We start from the raw sequence: 22,240 nt of genomic DNA, 5'->3' as shown, positions 1-22,240 counted from the left end.
TATAGGGACAGTCCTGATTTTTGGGTCTTTTTCTTATATAGGCTCCAATTACCCCCCACCCCATGTCCCGATTTTTCACATTTGCTATCTGGTCACCCTAACACATGCACACAGGTGTTCTCTCTCACACACACGCACTCGTGCACACACCCACAAGCTCTTTCCCTTCAGTCCAAGAAACCATCAGAATTTAAAAGGCTGATTTCATTCATTCCCTGACCCGTCCCACTCTTGTGCTCTCAAACTGCTCAAGGGCTTTACTCTCACCCTCTGCACATCTTGGGGAAACCCTGCTTGGCTAAACTAGCAAATGTGAGAACAAGAGAGAGTTTATGCTGTTATAACTCTGGTGATAAGTGATGTGAACAGAGGTTTGGGAGGTGGACTGTTCCCTGCAATGCCACTCTAGGCCTGGATACTCACTGGGCAGTGGGTGCATCCGTTCTGGTTAAATAAATCTAACTCAAACCTTCATCAGAACCTCTGGTGGAACCCAAGTCTCGTGGCACTTGGATAAGGCTGTGAGCAATTTGTTTCCTTGTATCTCTCAGTTTCATACAGCTCTGTGTTTCTGGGCTCTGGCAAGGATTGAGAAAGGTCACTCACAGGGTGTTTCCAGCCTGAGCAGACGCAGGAAGCCTTGGCAACCCCATGAAGAACCCTATCCTGTTGTGATTCCCTACCCAATCTTGAAATCTCTTGAGGTTCAGAACAAGTCAAGGGGATTGTTAGCTCTGATGCGGACCATTGGTGGCACTCTGGTGGTGTGATGAGACTCCCTGGGTGCACAAAGCTGGCATAACCAGCTCTCCCTGCCTCCCTCTCCACAGGACCTCTAAGCAATGGCACATGGTTAGAGTGATGCTGCACTCCATCAACCCCCATCCAACATAATAGCCCTTTGGGGCCTGTTACTGATGCCACAAGTCCTGAGGCTGCTTCATCTTGCACAGGGGCACAAGGGGAGTTCAAACCCGCCTTTGCTTGCCATACTGGGTCTACACGGAGTGCACCTTAGCCAGACCAGAAGGCTAAAGCCATGATGCACAACCCAACTTTGGGATCTGAGCCGAAAGTCTCAGCCTTTTGAGGTTTCTCTCATCATGATCCAGAACCTTCTTCTCTACCCCCAAAAGTAGCATACATTTGCCACCATAATTAAATATTGGGTGTAATGCCTCCATAGGAAGCTCAGTACAGTGTATAACCCACACGGCTCACTTTGGAGAAGGCTTCTTGACTTGGCATTTTTGCCTGTGTCGTCAATCTGATTACAAAAATAGACACCACTTCCAAGCCCCTGCTGAGTTGTCTCTGATTGCTAAAGCAGATGAGATTTGCACTTGTGTTTCTTTCATGGCACATTCCTACAGAATTTAGTGAATTCTCTCCCTGCTATAGAATTCCATAATCTGGTTGAAAAATTCTACAGAAAGGATCCTATTCTCTATTAAATTCTTTGGATTTTTCAGATTTTGGCCCTTGTCTTTGTATGGATTTGTATAATACCTAACGCAATGGGGTCTCGATCCCAATCTGGGGTTCCGGGGCTCTACTGTGATAAAATTATTGTTTTTGTCCTCTTTGATTTCTAGAAAATCCTAATGTTTCACCCTATTAAATATGATAGAGCTTTTCAGAAGGATCTCTATGGCATTTAGTTGTTTGAGAGCTTTACTGACAGTAAGACCTATATTCTTGTAATGATTTTAAGGCCCATGTTCTTTAACAATCCTCTATCTCTGCAGCCATCCTGCTGGCTGAGTGAATGCTAAAGCCATGGCTTGCTGACAGTACCTGGATGAGGTGGGCAGAAGATTGACTTCTGGCATTACTTACCTGAACTCTGGCTTCAGTGAGGTTGACTCTGCGTGCGAGGTCTTCTCGTACAAAGGCATCGGGGTAATGTGTCCTCTCAAAGACTCTCTCCAATGCCTGGAGCTGACTGCTGTTGAAGGTGGTCCTGTTTCTTCTCTGCTTTCTTTTCTTCTTCTCTTCTGAGTTCAGCTGATCATCTAGAATGGGAGAGAATCAGACAGGTGAAGTGCTGGAACTAGATTACTCGTATGTCTGAAGCATCAGCATTTACCTTTTTTTTTCTTCTTCTTCTTCTTCTTCTTCTTTTTTTAAACACACCTAATTTAGATCTCTGCATCATTTGGATGAGAGATAAAAACCAAGATCCTGGCCACTTGGATCAAAGTTGAGACACACATTTTTCATAGATTCATATAAATTAATACATTTGGAGGCCAGAATAGACCATCCTTAACATCTAGTCTGACTATCTCTGGAACACTGGCCAGAGAACTTCCCCTAGTGATTCTTGTATCAAAACCCATAACTTCTGGCTGAACTAGAACAGACCTTTTAAAAAGAGATTCAGCATCAATTTTGGGAGTCTGGACCTATGGCTTCATGTCCCTTTCTTCACCTATTTGTCCCCTTTCTTGAAGCTGTCTTTCTAGTACAAATGTTTCCCTCTGTTCCACATTGCAGAGGGGAGCAAACCGATGAAAACCTTCCAAAGTTTGGATAGGAAACGTGGAGGAAAGTGGAGACTAGACTGAATGCTTCCCTCTGCCCAGTGCTGATAGAAAACCTTCTGCGCAGACAACTTAATGCAGACATAGGGTCAGAGCCTCATCTGGTATACACTGACATAGCTCCACTGAAGTCAATGGACCAGATCCCCATCTGGTGTAAATCAGCAAATCTTCACTGAAATCAATTTTAGGAAAAGAAAATAGGAACTCTGGATCTATTCAGCTTGGGGAGCTCACCATCAGTGTATAGGACCCTTGATGCAGAGAAATTACACTGCTACAGCAGCTGTCCAAGGTCCATCAGGTCTGGACTGGGATTCCTCAAAGCCCTTCAAACTCTACCTGATTTAGAAGGCCAGCCTTCTCGCCTCTTCTGCTCTGACATTAATTCATCTTTCCACCCCATTAGACTATGATCAATGGACTTTTCTGTGAAGGTAGGGCAGCCTTGGGATGAAGGCACTGGCATAGCATTTAGGAGACCTGGTCTGCCATGGATTTTCTCTGTGACTTCAGGCAAGCCACTTAATCTCTGCAGGCCTCAGATATAAAGTAAGGATAACATCTCCTTCCTCCCACCGTCTCCCTGTCTGTTCATTTACAGAGTGGGCTCTTTGAGTCAGGAATTGTCTCTTACTATATGTTTGTACACTGACTAACATAATCGGGCTCTCATCTCAGTTGGGACTGCTAGAAGATATCCTAATATACATTATTATTGGAGGATTTTGGTATTCGGTTTTTCTCTTGGCACATTTTTTGTGCTGTAGAGGATAATGTTGTTCTCTATCACTAGCTGCTGCAGTCGATGCATGCTGCTGAGATCTCCCTAATTCCCACCTGTTTTTTTTTTTTTGCATCTGAAATTCTTTGACTGGCCATCTTCTTCTGCTCCAAAGCTTTGCCAGCGAGACCTACCATAAATAGCGGCTGCTGCATATTCCCCCTCCTCCATCCCTTTATGGCCAGAGGTGATTGGTTCACATGGCTGAGCAAAGGACCAGCTGTACTAGCACCACTCATGTTAAGTACCTACCCTGTTGCACTGAAGCCAGAGCACAAGTATTGAACTGAGGATTTAGCACCACCAAGATAAAAACCATGCTCACGGCATTAATAGGGAAATGCAATGACAATCCTATTCCCACGTGCATAATTGTCCCAGGATACTGAATGAACAGCACAGTGGTCAGATACAATGGTAACCGATCCGCTTACCCATTGTCCTGCCACGATGCAGCTAGTCATGGGCATGCCCAGCCTCTGCTATTTTGTGATATTGACCTAGATCTGGATGAACAATTCACCACCAAATAATTTATTGATTTAGTCCCTTGTTGCGAATTGTCCACAGACAGGTGGCGATTTTTACATATTTGTTTTCTCGTCAGCATTGTTGTATGAGTTCTGAGCATGAACCAATTTCAGCTTAGGCCTTGTTCACAAAGTGTCTGCTGCCAGTATGCATTGTTCCCGAGTCACTAGGTGCCCTGTGTGATTAGTCACCTAATTCACATGGTTGGGTTTCCATTTTCCCCAGTTTGGAAGAGCTACACTTTATAAACAGGAAGACTACTTGAACTCATTGATTGGTTGCTTCTCTCAGGAAAGCACTGGAAGATCATTATTATCCTGCTCACCAGATTCCAATGCAAACCACTGCAAAGGCATCCCAGGCAAAGGTGGAGTTTGGTTCCTCCCATTACTCCCTGCTCCACCTTATGCAAACTAGCTCGCTCGGCAAACTGTCCTTCCCTTTTCTCCCTCATTACTTCTTCCATAACAGCATCACTGTTCCTGCTTTGTCAGAGACCGCAGGGCCCTTTAGTTCCACCAGAACCCTTAGCATTTGATGCAGCAATGTGGCAGTGTGGCTCCAGATGTCCCCCAAAGCACTTAGGGAGCTATATGTTTATATACTGGGTAGTCAAACCTTTGGCCAGCTAGGTAGGGAACTATCCAAGATGCTGGAGCAATAAGACGATGAAAAACATGGTCTGAGATGCCTTCCTCTTCTCTGTGGCTTTGTTTCTGCTGAACTGGTCTTAACAAAAACACTGGGGAGTTATTTTCTCCTCTTTATGTCACTCATTGGCCTTATAATGAGGCTTACGTCCACCATGCAATAGGATTGATTCTTTGCCTATTTACACTGGTTTTATACCAGGAGAACTTCACTAATGTCAGTAGAGTTCCACCTGCATGAACATGGTGTCCCGGAGTAGGGAATCAGACCCGTAATAGTTTGACACGGCTGCTTCCTGTAATCTGTACCCTGCCTGGCTTCATATTATTCAACTCTAAGGGTATATCTACACTGAAAAAAACAAAACAAAAACTGCCAGCAGCGAGCCGCAGAGCCCAGGTCAACTGATTTGGCTCATGAGGTTCCCACTACAGCATTAAAAGCAGAAGTGTAGACATTCCTGCTCCGGCTAAAGCCCCGGCTCTGAGAAGCCACCCCCTCACTGGGTTTCAGAGCCTGGGCTCCAAGCTGGACAGGAATGTCTACACTGATGTTTTTAGCCCCATTGTGTGAGTCCCGCCACCCACAGTCAGTTGACCTGGGCTCTGAGACTTGCTGCTGTGGGCTTTTTCCTCCCCAAAGTAGACGTATCCTGTGCTGGAACTTTCAGAGATGTCTATGGGAGATAGGCACACAACTGCCATGGAATTCCAAAGGGAATTGAGCTCCTAATTGAGCAGGTGTATTAATAACAACGATCTGCACTGACAGCATCTTCTCTCTGAGGAGCTCAAACATGCATGAACAGTTTCACAGCACCCCTGTCTGTCAGGTCAGCATCTGTTTCCATGCAGTGTGGGGGAAGGAGAGAGCGAGGAAAAGATCTGGGTCCAGCAAAGCACTTAAGTATGTGTTTAACTTTAAGCATGTGAATAGTCCCACTGAAATCAATGGGTCTGCTCATGTGATTAAAGTTAAGCATCTACTTACGTATGTTGCTGGATTGGGACCTTAACATTCTTAAATATAACAGACCAGATCTTCAGCTAATGTATATCAGTGTGGACCCATTGAAGTCGAAGGAGATACATCAGCTACACCCATCTGGAGATCTGGCCCAATAGATTTAGAATAAAATAAAGCATTGTGAAAGTAACCCTGCCTTGCCTCTCCCATAGTGATACTGCCTTCTCCCTAGTGTCCCTGGGAAAAGATGAAGTCCCAAAACAGGAAAGTTTTTATTAAGAAAATGAAATCCAAAATGTGTTGTTTTTCTGAGCACCCATTTGGGATGCTTTTCGCTGTCCATCTGGTAACAGTTACTGCACCTGTACACCTAAAGTCCATACAATTGGGAACAAAGGGACATTCCACTTAAATTAAAAAGCGGTTTTCAGATTCCAAAAGGTTTACAGCTCCCATATCTTCTCCTCTCCTCAATAGACAGTCAAACCCCGAACAGATTCCTTTCCAGTCTGGGAATGCTGGATACAAACATGCCCATGATTTCCTTGTATCTGAGAGGAAGTGTCTGGAGAATAGTTTTAAACAGGAGTTTTGAATCTTTAAGCCAAGATGGAAAGGCAGGAATGTGTTAGAAAAGCAAGTGTGTTTAGGAATTTTGGAGCATTAAAATATGGTCACACGTGGTGACAGTGGGTCATCCTGATCAGGCTACAGGAAGATGAGTGAGGGAGACAGTGAGACACAATTTAATTAATACTTGTGTAGTGTTGGCATTTCTGGTTATGCTTTTCATGGGTTTATTTCAACCAGTGATGGGGCTGATATCATATGAAGGAGATATTGCTCTACTGCCTTCCACCTTGTGTAGTCACCAAAACCTGTGCAGAGGGAGAGAACTCACCCAGTGATGTGAGCAGAGAGTTCTGACAGGGTAGCATTTTACACTCGGAGCACACAGCGCAAGGCAGGGGAGAATCAGTCTCACGGTGTTTCAGTTCCTTGGACAGTGGAAACACTGCAAGACCAGCTGCTGTGGTTTGTGGGCCCCACAAATGGTTTCTGGAGGCATTAAAAAAATCCATGAAAATTGTAAGTGCCAATACAAAGTTAGAGATTCGGCTTTTGAGGGAGGTGTCCACTTACAGCTTCCTCTGGAATCCAAATGAAGGTCTCTATTAATACAGGGTCAGCAGAGGATAAGAGGGCACAGGATTGGGCCTGAAGTAAGGGCAATGGAACAGAAGCATAAACTCCACAGAGGAACCCTAGTGCAACACTGACAAATGATGGGCAACTCTCATAAGGGCTGAAGGTTCAGTGTAAGTTGTCTGGGAAGGGTCAGGTTGGGGGTTTTTCCCAGTATGTCTGTGGGAACCAGGCAGCTGTTTCCAATCAGCGGCGCTGCGGATAGGTGGCTGGGTCAATGTTCAAATAATACCACCTCACTCTTCAAGTGGAAAACCCAAGTGCCTGGGGCCTGAGCTGGACTGTTTTGTGTAGGGAGTTTGGGAAGAATTCTGAACCCTGCCCAGCTGAACCACATGTGTTGTGTGATTTCCCCCCTCCCCCGCCCCAAACTGGCCCGAGTTGTTATGAGTTTGTCAGGCATAGCTTCACCACAACTTCATGACATTTGGATCACAACATCCACTGAGCTACATTGCTGCAAACATCATCACATTGTGCTGATGGCCCAGAATGTCCTGTGCTTTAAGCACCCAGAAGAGGGAGGGTTCTGAGTTGCAGCTCAGATTCTAGCTCATTGCTCTTTATGGCCAGAATCTGGGGTTTGCTAACTCCTAGGGATTCAAGAGTGAAGAATAAAAGGGACCCAAATCCACACATACTTCAGTCTAGCATCCCTGCCACCTGAGGATCTCTCTCTCCATACACCCCAGATGGACTCTGGTCTTCTTTCCACCTCTTAGTGCTTAATCTTCCTCCTAGAGTGGAACAGCTCAGCTCAGCATACCAGGGGGCCTGTTCTACTATCTATTACCCTACCTCCGACTCATTGCTCCATCTGGGACCCTACGGACTAGAGAAGTGCATTATAGGCTTTTCACTTTCCTTTGAAGAATCAATTTTTGGCCAGTGCTGGAGGCAGAATACAGAATTAGATGGCCCATTGGTCCAATGCCAAAAAGGAGATTGTTTGTTCCTGTGATACCATAGTGAAGGGTCACCTTATTTCTATCTTGGTTGGTCATCTCTAGACACAATGGACCTGTTTTTCTTCAACTTATAGGAGTTTTACATTAGTGTGCCTTCATTGACTTTAGTGGAAATAGTCCCAATTTACACCAGCGTAGATGAGAGGAGAAACCATTGGCTTCTCTTAATATTCATGGGAATATAGGTTAGCTAGAGACATGGCTATGATTAAATTAGTACAAATCCTAGTGGGAGCCTTCTTAAACTGGGTTAGCTCTTATACCGTGCTTCTCATCATAAATCTCAAAGTGCTTTACAAAGGAGTGTCAGTGTCATTATCCCCATTTTACAGATGGGGAAACTGAGGCATGGAGGTGACGTGACCTGCCAAAGCTCACCCAGCAGGCCAGTGGCAGAGTTGGGAATGGAACCCACCCAGGTCTCCTGCATGCCAGTCCAGGACTCTATCCACCAAGCACACTGACTCTCTTAATCAGATTCAAGAGTGTCTAAGGGGGGTCACAAATCAGAGCCCAAACTGTGTATAGACCAGTCCTAAGATGCTAAACATAATGATTTCAATGGGAGTTAGGCCCTTAAATATCTTGACGAGCTGGATCATTGCTTTCTCATCTCCCAAACATTTCTCAGAAAAAAGCTAGCTCCTAAGGGCTCTCTTGGGGTTTCATACCTCATCTTCTGAAACATCTGGTACTGGCCACTATCAGAAACAGGATGTTGGACTAGGTAGACAATGGGCCTGATCCAGTCTGGCAATTGCTACATTCCTGTGTGACTGTTACACACGAGGAGCCATGAGCTCAATGCTGTGGGGATGGGAGAACAAAGAGACGGCCTGAAAAATGCCAAAGAATAAATGTACATCCTGCCAACAGCCCCAAAAGCATCATCACAATTTGCTTGGTTCTTCCTGGCATGAAGGGAGATGCCAGTGATTCACAGCTCACTCATAACAGACGGGATCCAAAAAACAAAAGGTCAATAAAAGGTGACTTGGTGCAGGCACTGAATGGAAAATTATGAGCAATCATTATATTCCAGTGACTCATGTGAAGGTCAGCCCTGGCCAATTCACCTCTGCCATCAATTGGCATGGAGCGTGGACATTACTCACCCCGTTACGGGAAGTATCTGGACACAGATTGCTCAGCAGCTAAGCCCGGTGGTGGTTTTCCTTGACCACAGGCATGGGTTAATTACAGGAGCAGAGATGACTAGAGGGTGTAGCCACACAACTCCCAGTAACGTCAATGAGCGGCTAAATCATCTCTTAGGTAGCTTTGAAAAATCTCAACCACCCTCAGCTCCTTGATTTCTATTTCCCCTCCCACCACTGTCACCATTTCATTGCCTGGAACACCCTTTTCTTTTCTTTTCCTTCTTCATCCTTTCCTGCATTTGCTGAATAGCAGAAAGGGGTCAAAACCAGCATCTGACCACTGCTCTCTGGTAGTTCAGAAACAGGAAATATATCATGGCTCAATTTGGTTCACATCCTCCAAGCCCGATCCCCTTGCATGCCCATACCTATCCCTGCCTACCAAGCACCCACACCCGCCCCATCTCTGGACTAGACCCATGACATCCCTCCAGAGGGAAAGGGGAGAACATTGCAGGGTAGACACATGCCCAGATCTAAACAGCAGTAAAGGTTACTCAGAACATGCTAAAAGAGAGAGGAAGGACCATCCATTGTTAGAGCACTATCCTAGGACTTGGCTTAAACTCCCTGTTCTGTCATATGCTTCCAGTGTGGCCTGGGACAGATCATGTATTCTCTATAGGCATCAGTTCCCCAGTAGAGAGAATAGCAATGCCCTGCCTTGCAGGGGTGGTGGAAGGTGCTCAGATATTGTGGAGATAGGGGCTGTATAAACACCATAGAGAGAGCCTGAGAGGAGGAAATAGAAAGAGGGGAAATAGGAGAGAGAGAAATACGATAATAGGACACAAGATTTGTGTGTCAACATTTGCTGTTATTTAGATTGTAAGTAAAAGGATTGGCAGGACTCGAATGCAAGCCTGCAGGCCTCTCACGCAACCAACACCCCCACACTGCCAGCCGATGGCAGCTGCAACCTGGATGCTCCCTGTGAGCCACAATCCACAGGGACTGACTGACAGTTGTCTTTAACAACCCCTGATTGGCTCCTTGATCCTACATAAGCCCATGGGGCGTACCAGGCAACAGTATGGATTACCAGCTAGCTGCCATGACAACCCTGCTTCTCTGCCTTTGAACTCCCGATACTGACTCTGGTTCTGATTTGGATCCTGATTCCTGATTGACCCCCTCAACCCCAACACTGAGATTACAATATGTAGTATTGATTCCTGGCCCAATTCCTGACTTTGTCTCTGACCCTCAGCCTTGGCTCCTGACTTAGGGTATGTCTACATTACGAAATTAGGTCGAATTTATAGAAGCCGGTTTTATAGAAATCGGTTTTATACAGTTGATTTTGTGTGTCCCCACATAAAATGCTCTAAGTGCATTAAGTCGGCGGACCGCGTCCTCAGTACTGAGGCTAGCGTCGACTTCCGGAGCATTGCACTGTGGGTAGCTATCCCACAGTTCCCGCAGTCTCTGCCACCCATTGGAATTCTGGGTTGAGATCCCAATGCCTGATGATGCAAAAACAGTGTCGCGGGGGGTTCTGGGTACATGTCGTCAGGCCCCTCCCCCTCCGTCAGAGCAATGGCAGACAATCGATTCACGCCTTTTTACCTGGGTTACCTGTGAAGACAACATACCACGCCAAGCATGGAGCCCGCTCAGCTCAGCTCACCGTCACCATATGTCATCTGGGTGCCAGCAGACGTGATACTGCATTGCTACACAGCAGCAGCTAATTGCCTTTTGGCAGTAGACGGTGCAGTATGACTGGTAGCCGTCATTGGCTATCTCGGTGCTGGCAGACGTGAGGCTGCATTGCTACACAGCAGCAGCTCCTTGCCTTTTGGCAGTAGATGGTGTATTATGATTGATATCCATCATCGTCATATTCCTCAGTGAGTTCAATCAGAGGCACCTGGGCAGACATGTTTTGTCTCCTGGAGACTCAGTCCTGCCGGCAGTCCTATTGAACCGTCTTGACGATGACGGCTAGCAGTCGTAATACAGCATTTTCTGCCAAGCATCCAGAAGATGCCGATGGCTATCAGTCAAGCACCGTCTGCTGCCAGCTTAAGATGTAAAAAATAGAGGGACCAGATTTGTTCTGTATTCATTTGCTTCCCCCTCCCTCCGTGAAATCAACGGCCTGCTAAACCCAGGGTTTTGAGTTCAATCTTTGGGGGAGCCATTCTGTGTGACAGTTGTTTGTGTTTCTCCCTGATGCACAGCCACCTTTGTTGATTTTAATTCCCTGTAAGCCATGTCGTCACTCACCCCTCCCTCCCTCCCTCCCTCCCTCCCTCCATCAGACAATAGTTTCGCACCTTTTTTCAGCCCAGACGCCATAGCACTGGGATCATGGAGCCCGCTCAGATCACCGCGGCAATTATGAGCACTATGAACACCACGTGCATTGTCCTGGAGTATATGCAGAGCCAGGACATGCCAAAGCAAAACCAGGCGAAACTTTCGCATGTGTAAGGGCACTTTCATGGAACTTTGTGACTTGCTTTCCCCTGCCCTGAAGCGCCAGACTACCAGGATGAGAGCAGCCCTCACAGTTGAGAAGCGAATGGCGATATCCCTGTGGAAGCTTGCAACGCCAGACAGCTACCGGTCAGTCGAGAATCAATTTGGAGTGGGCAAATCTACTGTGGGGGCCTCTGTGATCCAAGTAGCCAACGCAATCAAAGACCTGCTGATATCAAGGGTAGTGACTCTGGGAAACGTGCAGGTCATAGTGGATGGCTTTGCTGCAATGGGATTCCCAAACTGTGGTGGGGCGATAGACGGAACTCATATCCCTATCTTGTCACCGGAGCACCAAGCCACCGAGTACATAAACCGCAAGTGGTACTTTTCAATGCTGCTGCAAGTGCTGGTGGATCACAAGGGATGTTTCACTAACATCAACGTGGGATGGCCAGGAAAGGTACATGATGCTTGCGTCTTCAGGAACGCTGGTCTGTTTCAAAAGCTGGAGGAAGGGACTTTCTTCCCGGACCAGAAAATAACCGTTGAAATGCCTATCGTTATCCTGGGGGACACAGCCTACCCCTTAATGCCATGGCTCATGAAGCCGTACACAGGCAGCCTGGACAGTAGTCAGGACCTGTTCAACTATAGGCTGAGCAAGTGCCGAATGGTGGTGGAATGTGCATTTGGACGTTTAAAAGCGCGCTGGCGCAGTTTACTGACTCGGATAGACCTCAGCGAAGCCAATATTCCAATTGTTATTGCTGCTTCTGTACACTCCACAATATCTGTGAGAGTAAGGGGGAGACATTTATGGCGGGGTGGGAGGTTGAGGCAAATCGCCTGGCCGCTGATTACGCGCAGCCAGACACCAGGGCGGTTAGAAGAGTACAGCAGGGCATGGTGCGCATCAGAGAAGCTTTGAAAACCAGTTTTGTGACTGGCCAGGCTACGGTGTGAAACTTCTGTTTGTTTCTCCTTGATGAACCCTCCGCCACCCCCCCACCCCGGTTCACTCTACTTCCCTGTAAACTAACCATCCTCCCCTCGCCCCTTCGAGCACCGCTTGCAGAGGCAATAAAGTCATTGTTACTTCACATTCATGCATTCTTTATTAATTCATTACACAACTAGGGGGATAACTGACAAGGTAGTCCAGGAGGGGTGGGGGAGGAGGAAAGGAAAAGGACACACTGCAGTTTAAAACTTTAAAACTTTAACACTTATTGAAGGCCAGCCTTCTGATGCTTGGGCAATCATCTGGGGTGGAGTGACTGGATGGGCGGAGGCCCCCCCCCCCACAGCGTTCTTGGGTGTCTGGGTGAGGAGGCTATGGAACTTGGGGAGGAGGGCTGTTGGTTACACAGGGGCTGTAGCGGCGGTCTCTGCTCCTGCTGCCTTTCCTGCAGCTCAACCGTACGCTGGAGCATATCAGTTTGATGCTTCAGCAGCCGGAGCATCGACTCTTGCCTTCTGTCAGCAAGCTGACGCCACCTATCATCTTCAGCCCGCCACTTGCTCTCTTCAGCCCGCGATTCATCCCACCACCTCTCCTCTCATTCATATTGTGCTTTTTTGCACTCTGACATTGACTGCCTCCACGCATTCTGCTGTGCTCTGTCAGCGTGGGAGGACATCTAGAGCGCCGAGAACCAGGGCCGGCTTTAGGCCAATTCCACCAATTTCCCCGAATCGGGCCCCGCGCCTAAGAGGGCCCCGTGCCCAGTGGCAGAGCCGCCGGTGTGGGGGCAAGTGGCCGAGAATCCCTTCCCTGGCTAGAGGCTCCTTTTTAATTTTTACTCACCCGGCAGCGCTCCGGATCTTCAGCGGCACTTCGGCGGCGGGTCCTTCACTCGCTCCGGGTCTTCGGCAGCACTTCAGCGGCAGGTCCTTCAGTGCCACCGAAGACCCGGAGCGAGTGAAGGACCCACCGCCGAAGACTAGGAGCGCCGCCCGGTGAGTACAAGCCCCACGTGTTTGTTTACGTGGTTTTTTTTTTTTTAGTCATCCCTGCTGGGGCCCCGTCAAAACTGTTCGAATCGGGCCCCGCACTTCCTAAAGCCGGCCCTGCCGAGAACATATCATCCCGAGTCCGCCATTTTCTCCTTCTAATCTTCACTAGCCTCTGTGAAGGAGAAACATTTGCAGCTGGTGGAGGAGAAGGGAGAGGTGGTTGAAAAAGACATTTTAGAGAACAATGGGTACACTCTTTCACGTTAAATTTTGCTGTTCACATTACACAGCACATGTGCTTTTGTTACAAGGTCGCATTTTTCCTCTTATATTGAGAGCCTGCCGGTTTGGTGTGAGAGATCACTCACGCAGTGCCAGGCAACAGATTTTGGCTTGCAGGCAGCCATGGTAAGCCACAGTCTTTTGGCTTTTTTAATCTTCTTAACATGTGGGAATGGTTTCAAACAGTAGCGCCCTCATTTCTCATACCAAGCACCCGTTGGGTTGGCCATTTAAAATGGGTTTGCAATTTAAAAGGAGGGGCTGCAGTTTCTGGGTTAACATGCAGCACAAACCCAACTACCCCCCCAACACACACTCAATTCTCTGGGATGATCACTTCACCCCTCCCCCGCACCGCGTGGCTAACAGCGGGGAACATTTATGTTCAGCAGAGCAGGAACGGGCATCTCTGAATGTCCCCTTAATAAAATCACCCCATTTCAACCAGGTGACCATGAATGATATCACTCTCCTGAGGATAACAAAGAGAGATAAGGAATGGATGTTGTCTGCATGCTAGCAAACACCGGGACCATACGCTGCCACGCTTTGTTATGCAATGATTCCAGACTACGTGCTACTGGCCTGGCATGGTAAAGTGTCCTACCATGGCGGACGGGATAAGGCAGCCCTCCCCAGAAACCTTTTGCAAAGGCTTTGGGAGTACATGAAGGAGAGCTTTCTGGAGATGTCCCTGGAGGATTTCTGCTCCATCCCCATACACGTTAACAGACTTTTCCAGTAGCTGTACTGGCCGCGATTGCCAGGGCAAATTAATCATTAATCATTAAACACGCTTGCTTTTAAACCATGGGTAATATTTACAAAGGTACACTCACCAGAGGTCCCTTGTGTGCCCTCAGGGTCTGGGAGCACACCTTGGGTGAGTTCAGGGGTTACTGGTTTCAGGTCCAGGGTGATAAACATATCCTGGCTGTTGGGGAAACCGGTTTCTCGGCTTCCTTGCTGTGAGCTATCTTCATTGTCTTCATCATCATCTTCCTCGTACCCTGAACCCGCTTCCCTGTTGCGTGATTATCCATTGATGGAGTCAAAGCACACGGTTGGGGTAGTGGTGGCTGCACCCCCTAGAATGGCATGCAGCTCCACGTAGAAGCGGCATGTTTGTGGCTCTGCCCCGGACCTTCTGTTTGCCTCTCTGGCTTTGTGGTAGGCTTGCCTTAGCTCCTTAATTTTCACGCGGCACTGCTGTGCGTCCCTGTTATGGCCTCTGTCCTTCATTGCCTTTGAGACTTTTTCTAATATTTTGCCATTTCATTTACTGCTACGGAGTTCAGCTAGCACTGATTCATCTCCCCATATGGCGAGCAGATACCGTACCTCCCGTTCTGTCCATGCTGGAGCTCTTTTGCGATCCTGGGACTCCATCATGGTTACCTGTGCTGATGAGCTCTGCGTGGTCACCTGTGTTCTCCACGCTGGGCAAACAGGAAATGAAATTCAAAAGTTCGCGGGGCTTTTCCTGTCTACCTGGTCAGTGCATCTGAGTTGAGAGTGCTGTCCAGAGCAGTCACAATGAAGCACTGTGGGATAGCTCCCAGAGACCAATAACGTCGAAGTCCGTCCACACTATCCCAAATCCGACCCGCAAAGGCCGATTTTAGCACTAATCCCCTCGTCGGAGGTGGAGTAAAGAAACCGGTTTAAAGGGCCCTTTAAGTCGAAAAAAAGGGCTTCATCATGTGGACGTGTCCAGGTTTAATTCAATTTAATGCTGCTAAACTCATAGTGTAGACCAGGCATTAGACTCTAGCTTTGACCCTCAACTTGACTCCGACACCAGCTCTGATCCCTGACATCAGTTCCTGGCTCCCAAGACCCTGCCACTAGTCCTACCTGACTTTGTCCGGGATCCTGACAATAAGCTTTTTGAGGCAGGGGTTGCCTCTGACTATATGTTTGTACAGCGCCATGCACAATGGGCTCCTGTCCTCTGTAGGGTGCTCCAGCCACTGCAATTATAATAATGTCAGAAACTGAAGCAATTGAGGAATCATTTAGTCATAGCTACTGATTATTATAAACATAATAATCAAATCCACATTGAAACTAAACAGTTTGATTTAATCCAAGAAGGGTATGAGGCTTTTCCAACCCGAGACATTTAACCACAAAACATAGGATACGCCAGGAAAGATTTTTCACATCAATTGTGTAAGCTGGAAGCTCAATGACTTAATTCCAGTAAGAAAACAAGAGCATTGAAATATGTTCCCAGGCCTCAAAGTACTGAGTGGGAAAATTTAGTGGAAAATTTTGACTTTTGGTAGAAAAAAGTAAAACTGAAAGTTTTCTGCCATAAGCCAACAAAAAATTCAGGTTTCGTGTTTGCCAATAGAAAAAAGCAAGACTTTTTTTGAGAAAAATAGATACTTGCTGTGAAAATTTTCGTTTAATCAAAATCCAAATTTTCCAGACCAAAAAAGAAGGTTTGATGGGAAATTTTTGAGCAACCTACTTCCAGGAATTCCAGGAGATTCCTTGCCAAAGTAAAACTTGGTGTATGGCCATAACTCTTTGCCCAGTTGGGTCCTTGCTTGGCTCTGGTGACATTTCCTTTTATATTTGAAATACCCCACACCCCCCAACACATTGTGCATAAATTTTACACACTAGAGAACAGGAAACTTAGAGGGGGAAAGGGCTGAGAAAAGGAATTCAAAACTAGCATTGGGTTTGTTTATGAAAAGAAATTAACAAAGACATAATGAAAGCAATCCTTACAGCATGATAGCAATCTATCCAACTCCAAATTATCAACGGAAGTTACCTTTCCCATTACAAATTGCTGAAGCCAAAAACCGTTAACACAGACAAATTCTGGAGAGGCAGTGCCAGTTTCAGGAGCAGAGTGCATATGTTTTTGAGTTGCTCTGTGAGTCAGTGAAACTGGAAAAAAATCCTCATGTGAATGTATATTATATTCTCTCAAAAAGTCTCTTTAAGAGAACATCTTCAAACGTTCAGTGGTTAGAAAATGCCAACATTAAGGTTTCAATTGCAACCTTAAAGAGACTGTGTCAATCTGAAGATCACTTTTTCCCCTTAAAATTTCTATTTATTATTGCTAACAGTAACCCCGAAGACCGCTACCATGGAAAGAGAGTTAAGAGAAAAATTATCACTTCAAAAAAAAATTTTCTCTTACTTAATTGGCCTCTCAGAGTTGGTAAGACAACTCCCACCTGTTCATGCTCTCTGTATGTGTGTATATATATCTCCTCAATATATGTTCCACTCTATATGCATCCGAAGAAGTGGGCAGTAGCCCACGAAAGCTTATGCTCTAATAAATTTGTTAGTCTCTAAGGTGCCACAAGTACTCCTGTTCTTTATGTTGTGTTTGTAACTGGTCAACACACCTCAATCCTCTGGTGCCTGTCGTCATATCTCTTAAAGAACACACAGTGACATAAAACTATGCAAAACAATCCCAAAGACAGCACTACAAAGTCAATAGATATCATCCCCTCCCTTATATATAGAAACATTGGGTCCATCACCCACCTCACATTCACAAGACCCTGACCCTGCCAAAACTTACACACGCGTTTAACATTGAAGTCTATAGCACTACTCAAGAGTGAAAATATAAGCCTGGGCATAAATCTTTGCTGGCTTCAAAGCCAGGTTTACAACATCTGCATCTCCGGTCATCTGTTCCTCATCCCCTCAGTCATGTCTCCCGGTGTCTCTTGCTAACCAAAAACTCTTCATATCGTTTAGTGCAACTGTTTGAAATCAAATATTGTATAACACAGTTTAAAAAGTGCCTACACTCCGTTTTCACTTCCTCCTGCAGCATGTCTGCGTGTCTGCTTTCCTTTTCTGTCACCATCTCATTTCACTCCAAAACAACTTTTCCTTTTTCCCTCTAAAAAACCTCTCTCTCTGTTCATTCATTGTGAAAATTCGTGGATCATCAATGGGTTAGTGTCATATTCCTTCCTGACCCCAATGAGTGATCATCTAATCTGGTATCTCATCTCCAATGGTGGCCAGAAACAGATGCTTCAGGAGAAGGAGCAAAATACCATGGAAAAGGCAATGAGGAAATATCCCATTCACAAGTAAATGATACTAATCAATTTGCCTCATTAGTATCCAGAAGCAGTACGTGCCACAAGGTAATTGTAAAATGCATCAACAAAAAGTATTTCCATATATCTCTTTTACAGTTGCTGCCCCTTTAATTTTAGCTGGTGCCCTCTATTTTCTGTACTTGTATACCTTTCTCCTTGTATTGGGCAAGAGTAAGGAGTGCCTGACTGATCACTTTAATTAGACAAAGCCCACAAACATCTTGCAGCTGTGCACAGGTTTAAAGCCACATGAGACCCCCATAAGTCATAGTGTAAATAGAAATCAGCAGAGAAACACAGAGTATTCCTAAGGACCCCCCGGCATTTCAGGGACCAAACTGCTGGTTGTATTTTTTTTTTTTTTGGACAGCTGGAGGAATAAAACTCTAGTAAAACCAACTTTGGGGATATTATTTCCTATCTGTTATCCTGGCAGAGTGCTCCAGCCCTCACTAGATCTCACACTTTGGTGGAGAAGCCATGCTAGGTGGCAAAGCCTCCCAGAATTCCTGGAGTCATCGTAAAACAGGATGGAATTTTCAACATCCCTCTGGCTCTGGTGAATTCTTAGCGATCTCATTCTCCTTATTCAAAGCCTATGATGTATATGACTTATGAGGGAGGAGAGTACCCAATACCTGTCTGGTTTTAACTTGCACCCTGAGGAAAACCAGCAAAAAAACCCATCAGACCGTACTCCTGCCCTCTTAAATCTTCAGTGACCCCATTGAAGTTAACGGATTGCATGTGGTGCATATCTAGGCAGAATTTAACCCATCATCCTTGGACCATACTCATAAAAAGCAGAACATTTGGAGGGTATCGCCTCGTCGTTTACATTTTTTCCAGTATGACAAAATATAGTGTGTTTGTTTTTACAGATTATTACAAGATCCTCAGCCCTTTTCTGGTCCCTGCATATCACATAAAAGTGCTGGAGCAATGTGAAGGGTTTGTTAAAGCCCCATATCTTCCCTGGGCATAGGCATTGCAGGAGAGAGTGGTAATGCTGCTGTCAGAGGACCCTCTTGCAAGCCCTGGTGTAGGAGCAAGCTTAGGATGGGGCTGGGGGTGAGTCAGAGGCAGGATCGGAACATGCAGCACTGTGGAGACTCCAGGTAGCACTGCAGTCAACAAGGCAATCCTTTAGGGCAGGGGGCGCTCTCGAGAGCAGCTCAGGATTCGGCAGGCACAAAGGTGGCTTAAATCCAGCTCAACCTGCATCCCCCTGGGCTGTGAGTTCTGTGGAGCACATGTAGTACAGACAGACTGCGGTCGTCAGCGGGCAGGATCAAACCTGGGACCTCGGGAGCTTAGTGCATGAGCCTCTATTGCATGAGCTAAAAGCCAACTGCCTGTTAGCTAAGGCTCTAGAGCAGACTCATTAATCTCTCTCTAAGTGATCTCGGAGCCACTAGATGGGACACAACACCACACCCAGGAGGTGTGTGGGTTACACACAGAATCTCACCTGTTATCATTATTATTATTATTCATTTATATTGTGGTACTGGCTAGAGGCCAACGAGGTTGCTGCCCATTGTACCTTCCAGCCTCTCTCTCAAAGAGGCCAATCTGTGACCGGGAACACATGCGGCTTCACTTGTTTTTACTTTGTACTCTGAAAACTGCAAAAATCCATGTGGGTTTCAATTGGGAAGAATGGAAAAATGAAAGACATTTTGCACAGGGCTACTAAAAAATATTTTTGCAAGGAGAATTAAAAAAAAAAAAGATTGCAAACCAATTGTTTGGCATTTTGTGCATTCCTAATGGCCTTTTCGAAACTCTGCGGGAACTACAATGCTCTACAAAGCCACCCAGAACTCCCTATAGCCTGCACTGGCAAAGATTTACTCATTCCTACAGTACTTGATTCATGAATATCTTTGCTTGTTTGGGTCCCACAGTGAGCTAGCTTTGCTGCTGGGAAGTGTCATTACTACATAGCCTTGTCCCACCTGACATGTTATTTTGTATGTATGGCCCATGTGGGCCCACAGTCAATGGCCTGTGTGATATGAATGCCAGCTGGCCTCCCCAGTAAACAAGCAAGGTATTTGCAATAGATATTTCATCTGTTTATAATTTTAACATGCAGACCTCAGACAGCTAGAGAATGTCAGCTACAGATCATCTAGTGTGCCAAATCCTGTTAGTTCTTGTTACCAAGGACTGGATCAATAGTGCTGTAATTCACGGCATTGACAGGATGTTATGGGAAAACATAAGATGCAAATGAATATGAAAAAGAACATTGTGGTCAGATCTCTGAAAAGGTCATTTTCCTTTCATTAATATCCAAATGTATTTTGACCCAGTTAGATGATTTCCCCCAAGTAACGCATGCATCTTGGAACCATTAGCAGATTTTCATTTAGAAATCCCGATCTAAACCACTAATGCATTTTATGGGTCCCTCCTGATCAGGCCTGGAAAAATGATGGCATAGGAGATCCAGTAACAACAGAACTTGAGCCTGGTTATTAGCTTTCAGGCTACATGCCTCATCCAAGAATGGAACATCCAAAGAGGTACTGTGTTCCATGGATGCTGAATAAATACCTTTTTATCTAGCATTGTCAGAGTACGGCGTCTGTGGGATTAGAGAGTTTAGAGCTATTTAAAAAACTAACTTTGTTTCTCATTCTTTTCACTGAAACTGGTAGCCTGCTATTAGCAGGTTCTAGCTGAAAGATGATAGGACTGGAGAAAGGAAGAGTCTGTGTTTTCTTAGGTACAACTTGCAACTCATACAAGATAACAAGATTCTGCAGAATTAGCAAAACTGTGGGCCAGATTCAGAGTTGGTCTATAATGGTGTAAATCCAGAGTGACTCTGTTGACTTCTTTGGAATTCTCTAGATTTACAACAGTGTAAACGGAAATCAGAATCTGACCCAACTTGTATACTTAGCCTATTATATACACTAAATGCATTTCACATTAGCTAATAAATTGCTCCATCTTATGTCTCTTAACCTTTTGGAATGATGAATATTTGGAATGTATTTTGAATGGTCCTCTGCCAAAGTCTAACAGCTATCTAGAGATTTGAAATCAAAAGGATGAGAAATGGAAACCTATACATTCCCAGTAGAAGAGGCAGGATAATTATTATCAGAGCTTTTGAGAATTGGGGGAAATGAGTGATATGTTGGAATCTACACTGCACAATATTGCATAATAATCTTCACTTCCATGTGATGAATATATTATCACATAATTCTCCGTTACTGCCCTTAATCAGTCATAACTAGCTGACACCCCAACCTGGAAGTCTGGATGATTCAAGGGATTGGTAATGAGCTAAAGAATACTGCTTTAAATTTGGTTCAGAGCAGTAATAGCACTTTGCCCTTCTGTTGCATTTTAATCTAAGGATCTCAAAGCACTTCAAATGCATACAATTTACCACACTCCTGTTAGCTGCATGTTATCATCATCCCCATTTTATGGATGAGTAAATTGAAGAAAAGAGATTTAACGACTCACCCAAAGTCACATAGCTAAAAGAACAAGGGGTGGAAGCCCCAGCACCCCCCCCCTCTAACCACTAGGCCATGGTGTCTCAGTGAACAAAAGTCATGCGATGACTGTTTCATGGTCTATTTGCAGTCAGTCAATTAGCTCAGCCACAAATCCGGATCTTGGATACAAAGCCACCATCACAGTAGATGATGACATCACTTTTACGCTTGTCTCTTCAGAGAGGCCAACACTTGAATGGTCCAAAGAGGAAGCTATGCTCTCACCTTTGGCTATGGACTGTCTAGACATGTTGGCAGGGCAGTGCTGAGGGATTTATATTGCCATTTCCATGCTTCCTGTGTTCTGCTGAAAGAGAATTTCTTCCTCCAGGGCTGGCAATATGGCACCTTGGATAAATTTCATAGAGTTGGCCAAAAGAAGCCAATAATTCTTGTATGGGAAGATTTTAAAATTCATTTGTTTTGTTTTTCCAAAATTCCTTCTGAAAATTTTTTTCATGAAAAAGCAAAAACTGAAAAAAATATTTTTGGTTTTTAAAAAAATCTGTGTTTGAAAACCAAAAAAATGACAATGTTAACAACAAAAACCTGAAATATTTTAACAGCCAATAAAATGTAACCAATGTGTTCTCTCTCTGAAGGTAAACATTTCAATGCCCCACGTGTCAACTATCATACTACCACTGAGCATCTCTTGTGAATGGCCATTATATCAAAGCAGGATCACTTTATTCGAGATACGGAAACCAGCAGAGCTGTATGTTTCCCACACCCGTTCAGTTCACAAATCTCTCCTAGCACACTTCCAGCCATACGTTTGAATGTCTAGAGTAGGGGCAAGAAACAGAAGCTAAAATCAAATGTATTTAAATATTAGATTGTTGTAACTATGCAAGGCCACAAAAGGGAATAAACAGAATAAGTCCTAGTGCTACCTAGAGACTGAAAGATGCCACCAAACTGCCCAAAGATAATCTAGTGCCCTGGCCTCACTTAGGTTACGTCTACACTACCTGCCAGATCGGCGTGTAGCGATTGATCTATCGGGGATCGATTTATCGCATGTAGTGTAGACGCGATAAATCGATCCCCGATTGCTCTCCCATCGACTGCTGAACTCCAGCAGTGCGAGAGGCGGAAGCAAAGTCAATGGGGGAGCTGCGGCC

At 45.5% G+C, this 22,240-nt stretch overlaps 1 protein-coding gene across 2 annotated transcripts in view; it reads right to left on the bottom strand.

Annotated features, from left to right (window-relative positions):
- Window positions 1-22,240, bottom strand: part of PRRX1 (paired related homeobox 1) — an 88,720-nt gene that overhangs the window by 13,980 nt on the left and 52,500 nt on the right. For both annotated transcript variants that reach the window (XM_008173532.4, XM_005283376.5), the window contains exon 2: window positions 1,840-2,015. In XM_008173532.4, the coding sequence (XP_008171754.1) occupies window positions 1,840-2,015 (176 nt within the window). The remainder of the gene's footprint in view (window positions 1-1,839; window positions 2,016-22,240) is intronic.

This window comes from Chrysemys picta, chromosome 8 (genome assembly GCF_011386835.1).
Source record: "Chrysemys picta bellii isolate R12L10 chromosome 8, ASM1138683v2, whole genome shotgun sequence".
In the NCBI taxonomy this organism is placed as follows: Eukaryota; Metazoa; Chordata; order Testudines; family Emydidae; genus Chrysemys; species Chrysemys picta.
The sequence above is the reverse complement of the archived record's forward strand: the minus strand, read 5'-3'. Positions and strand labels throughout refer to the sequence as shown.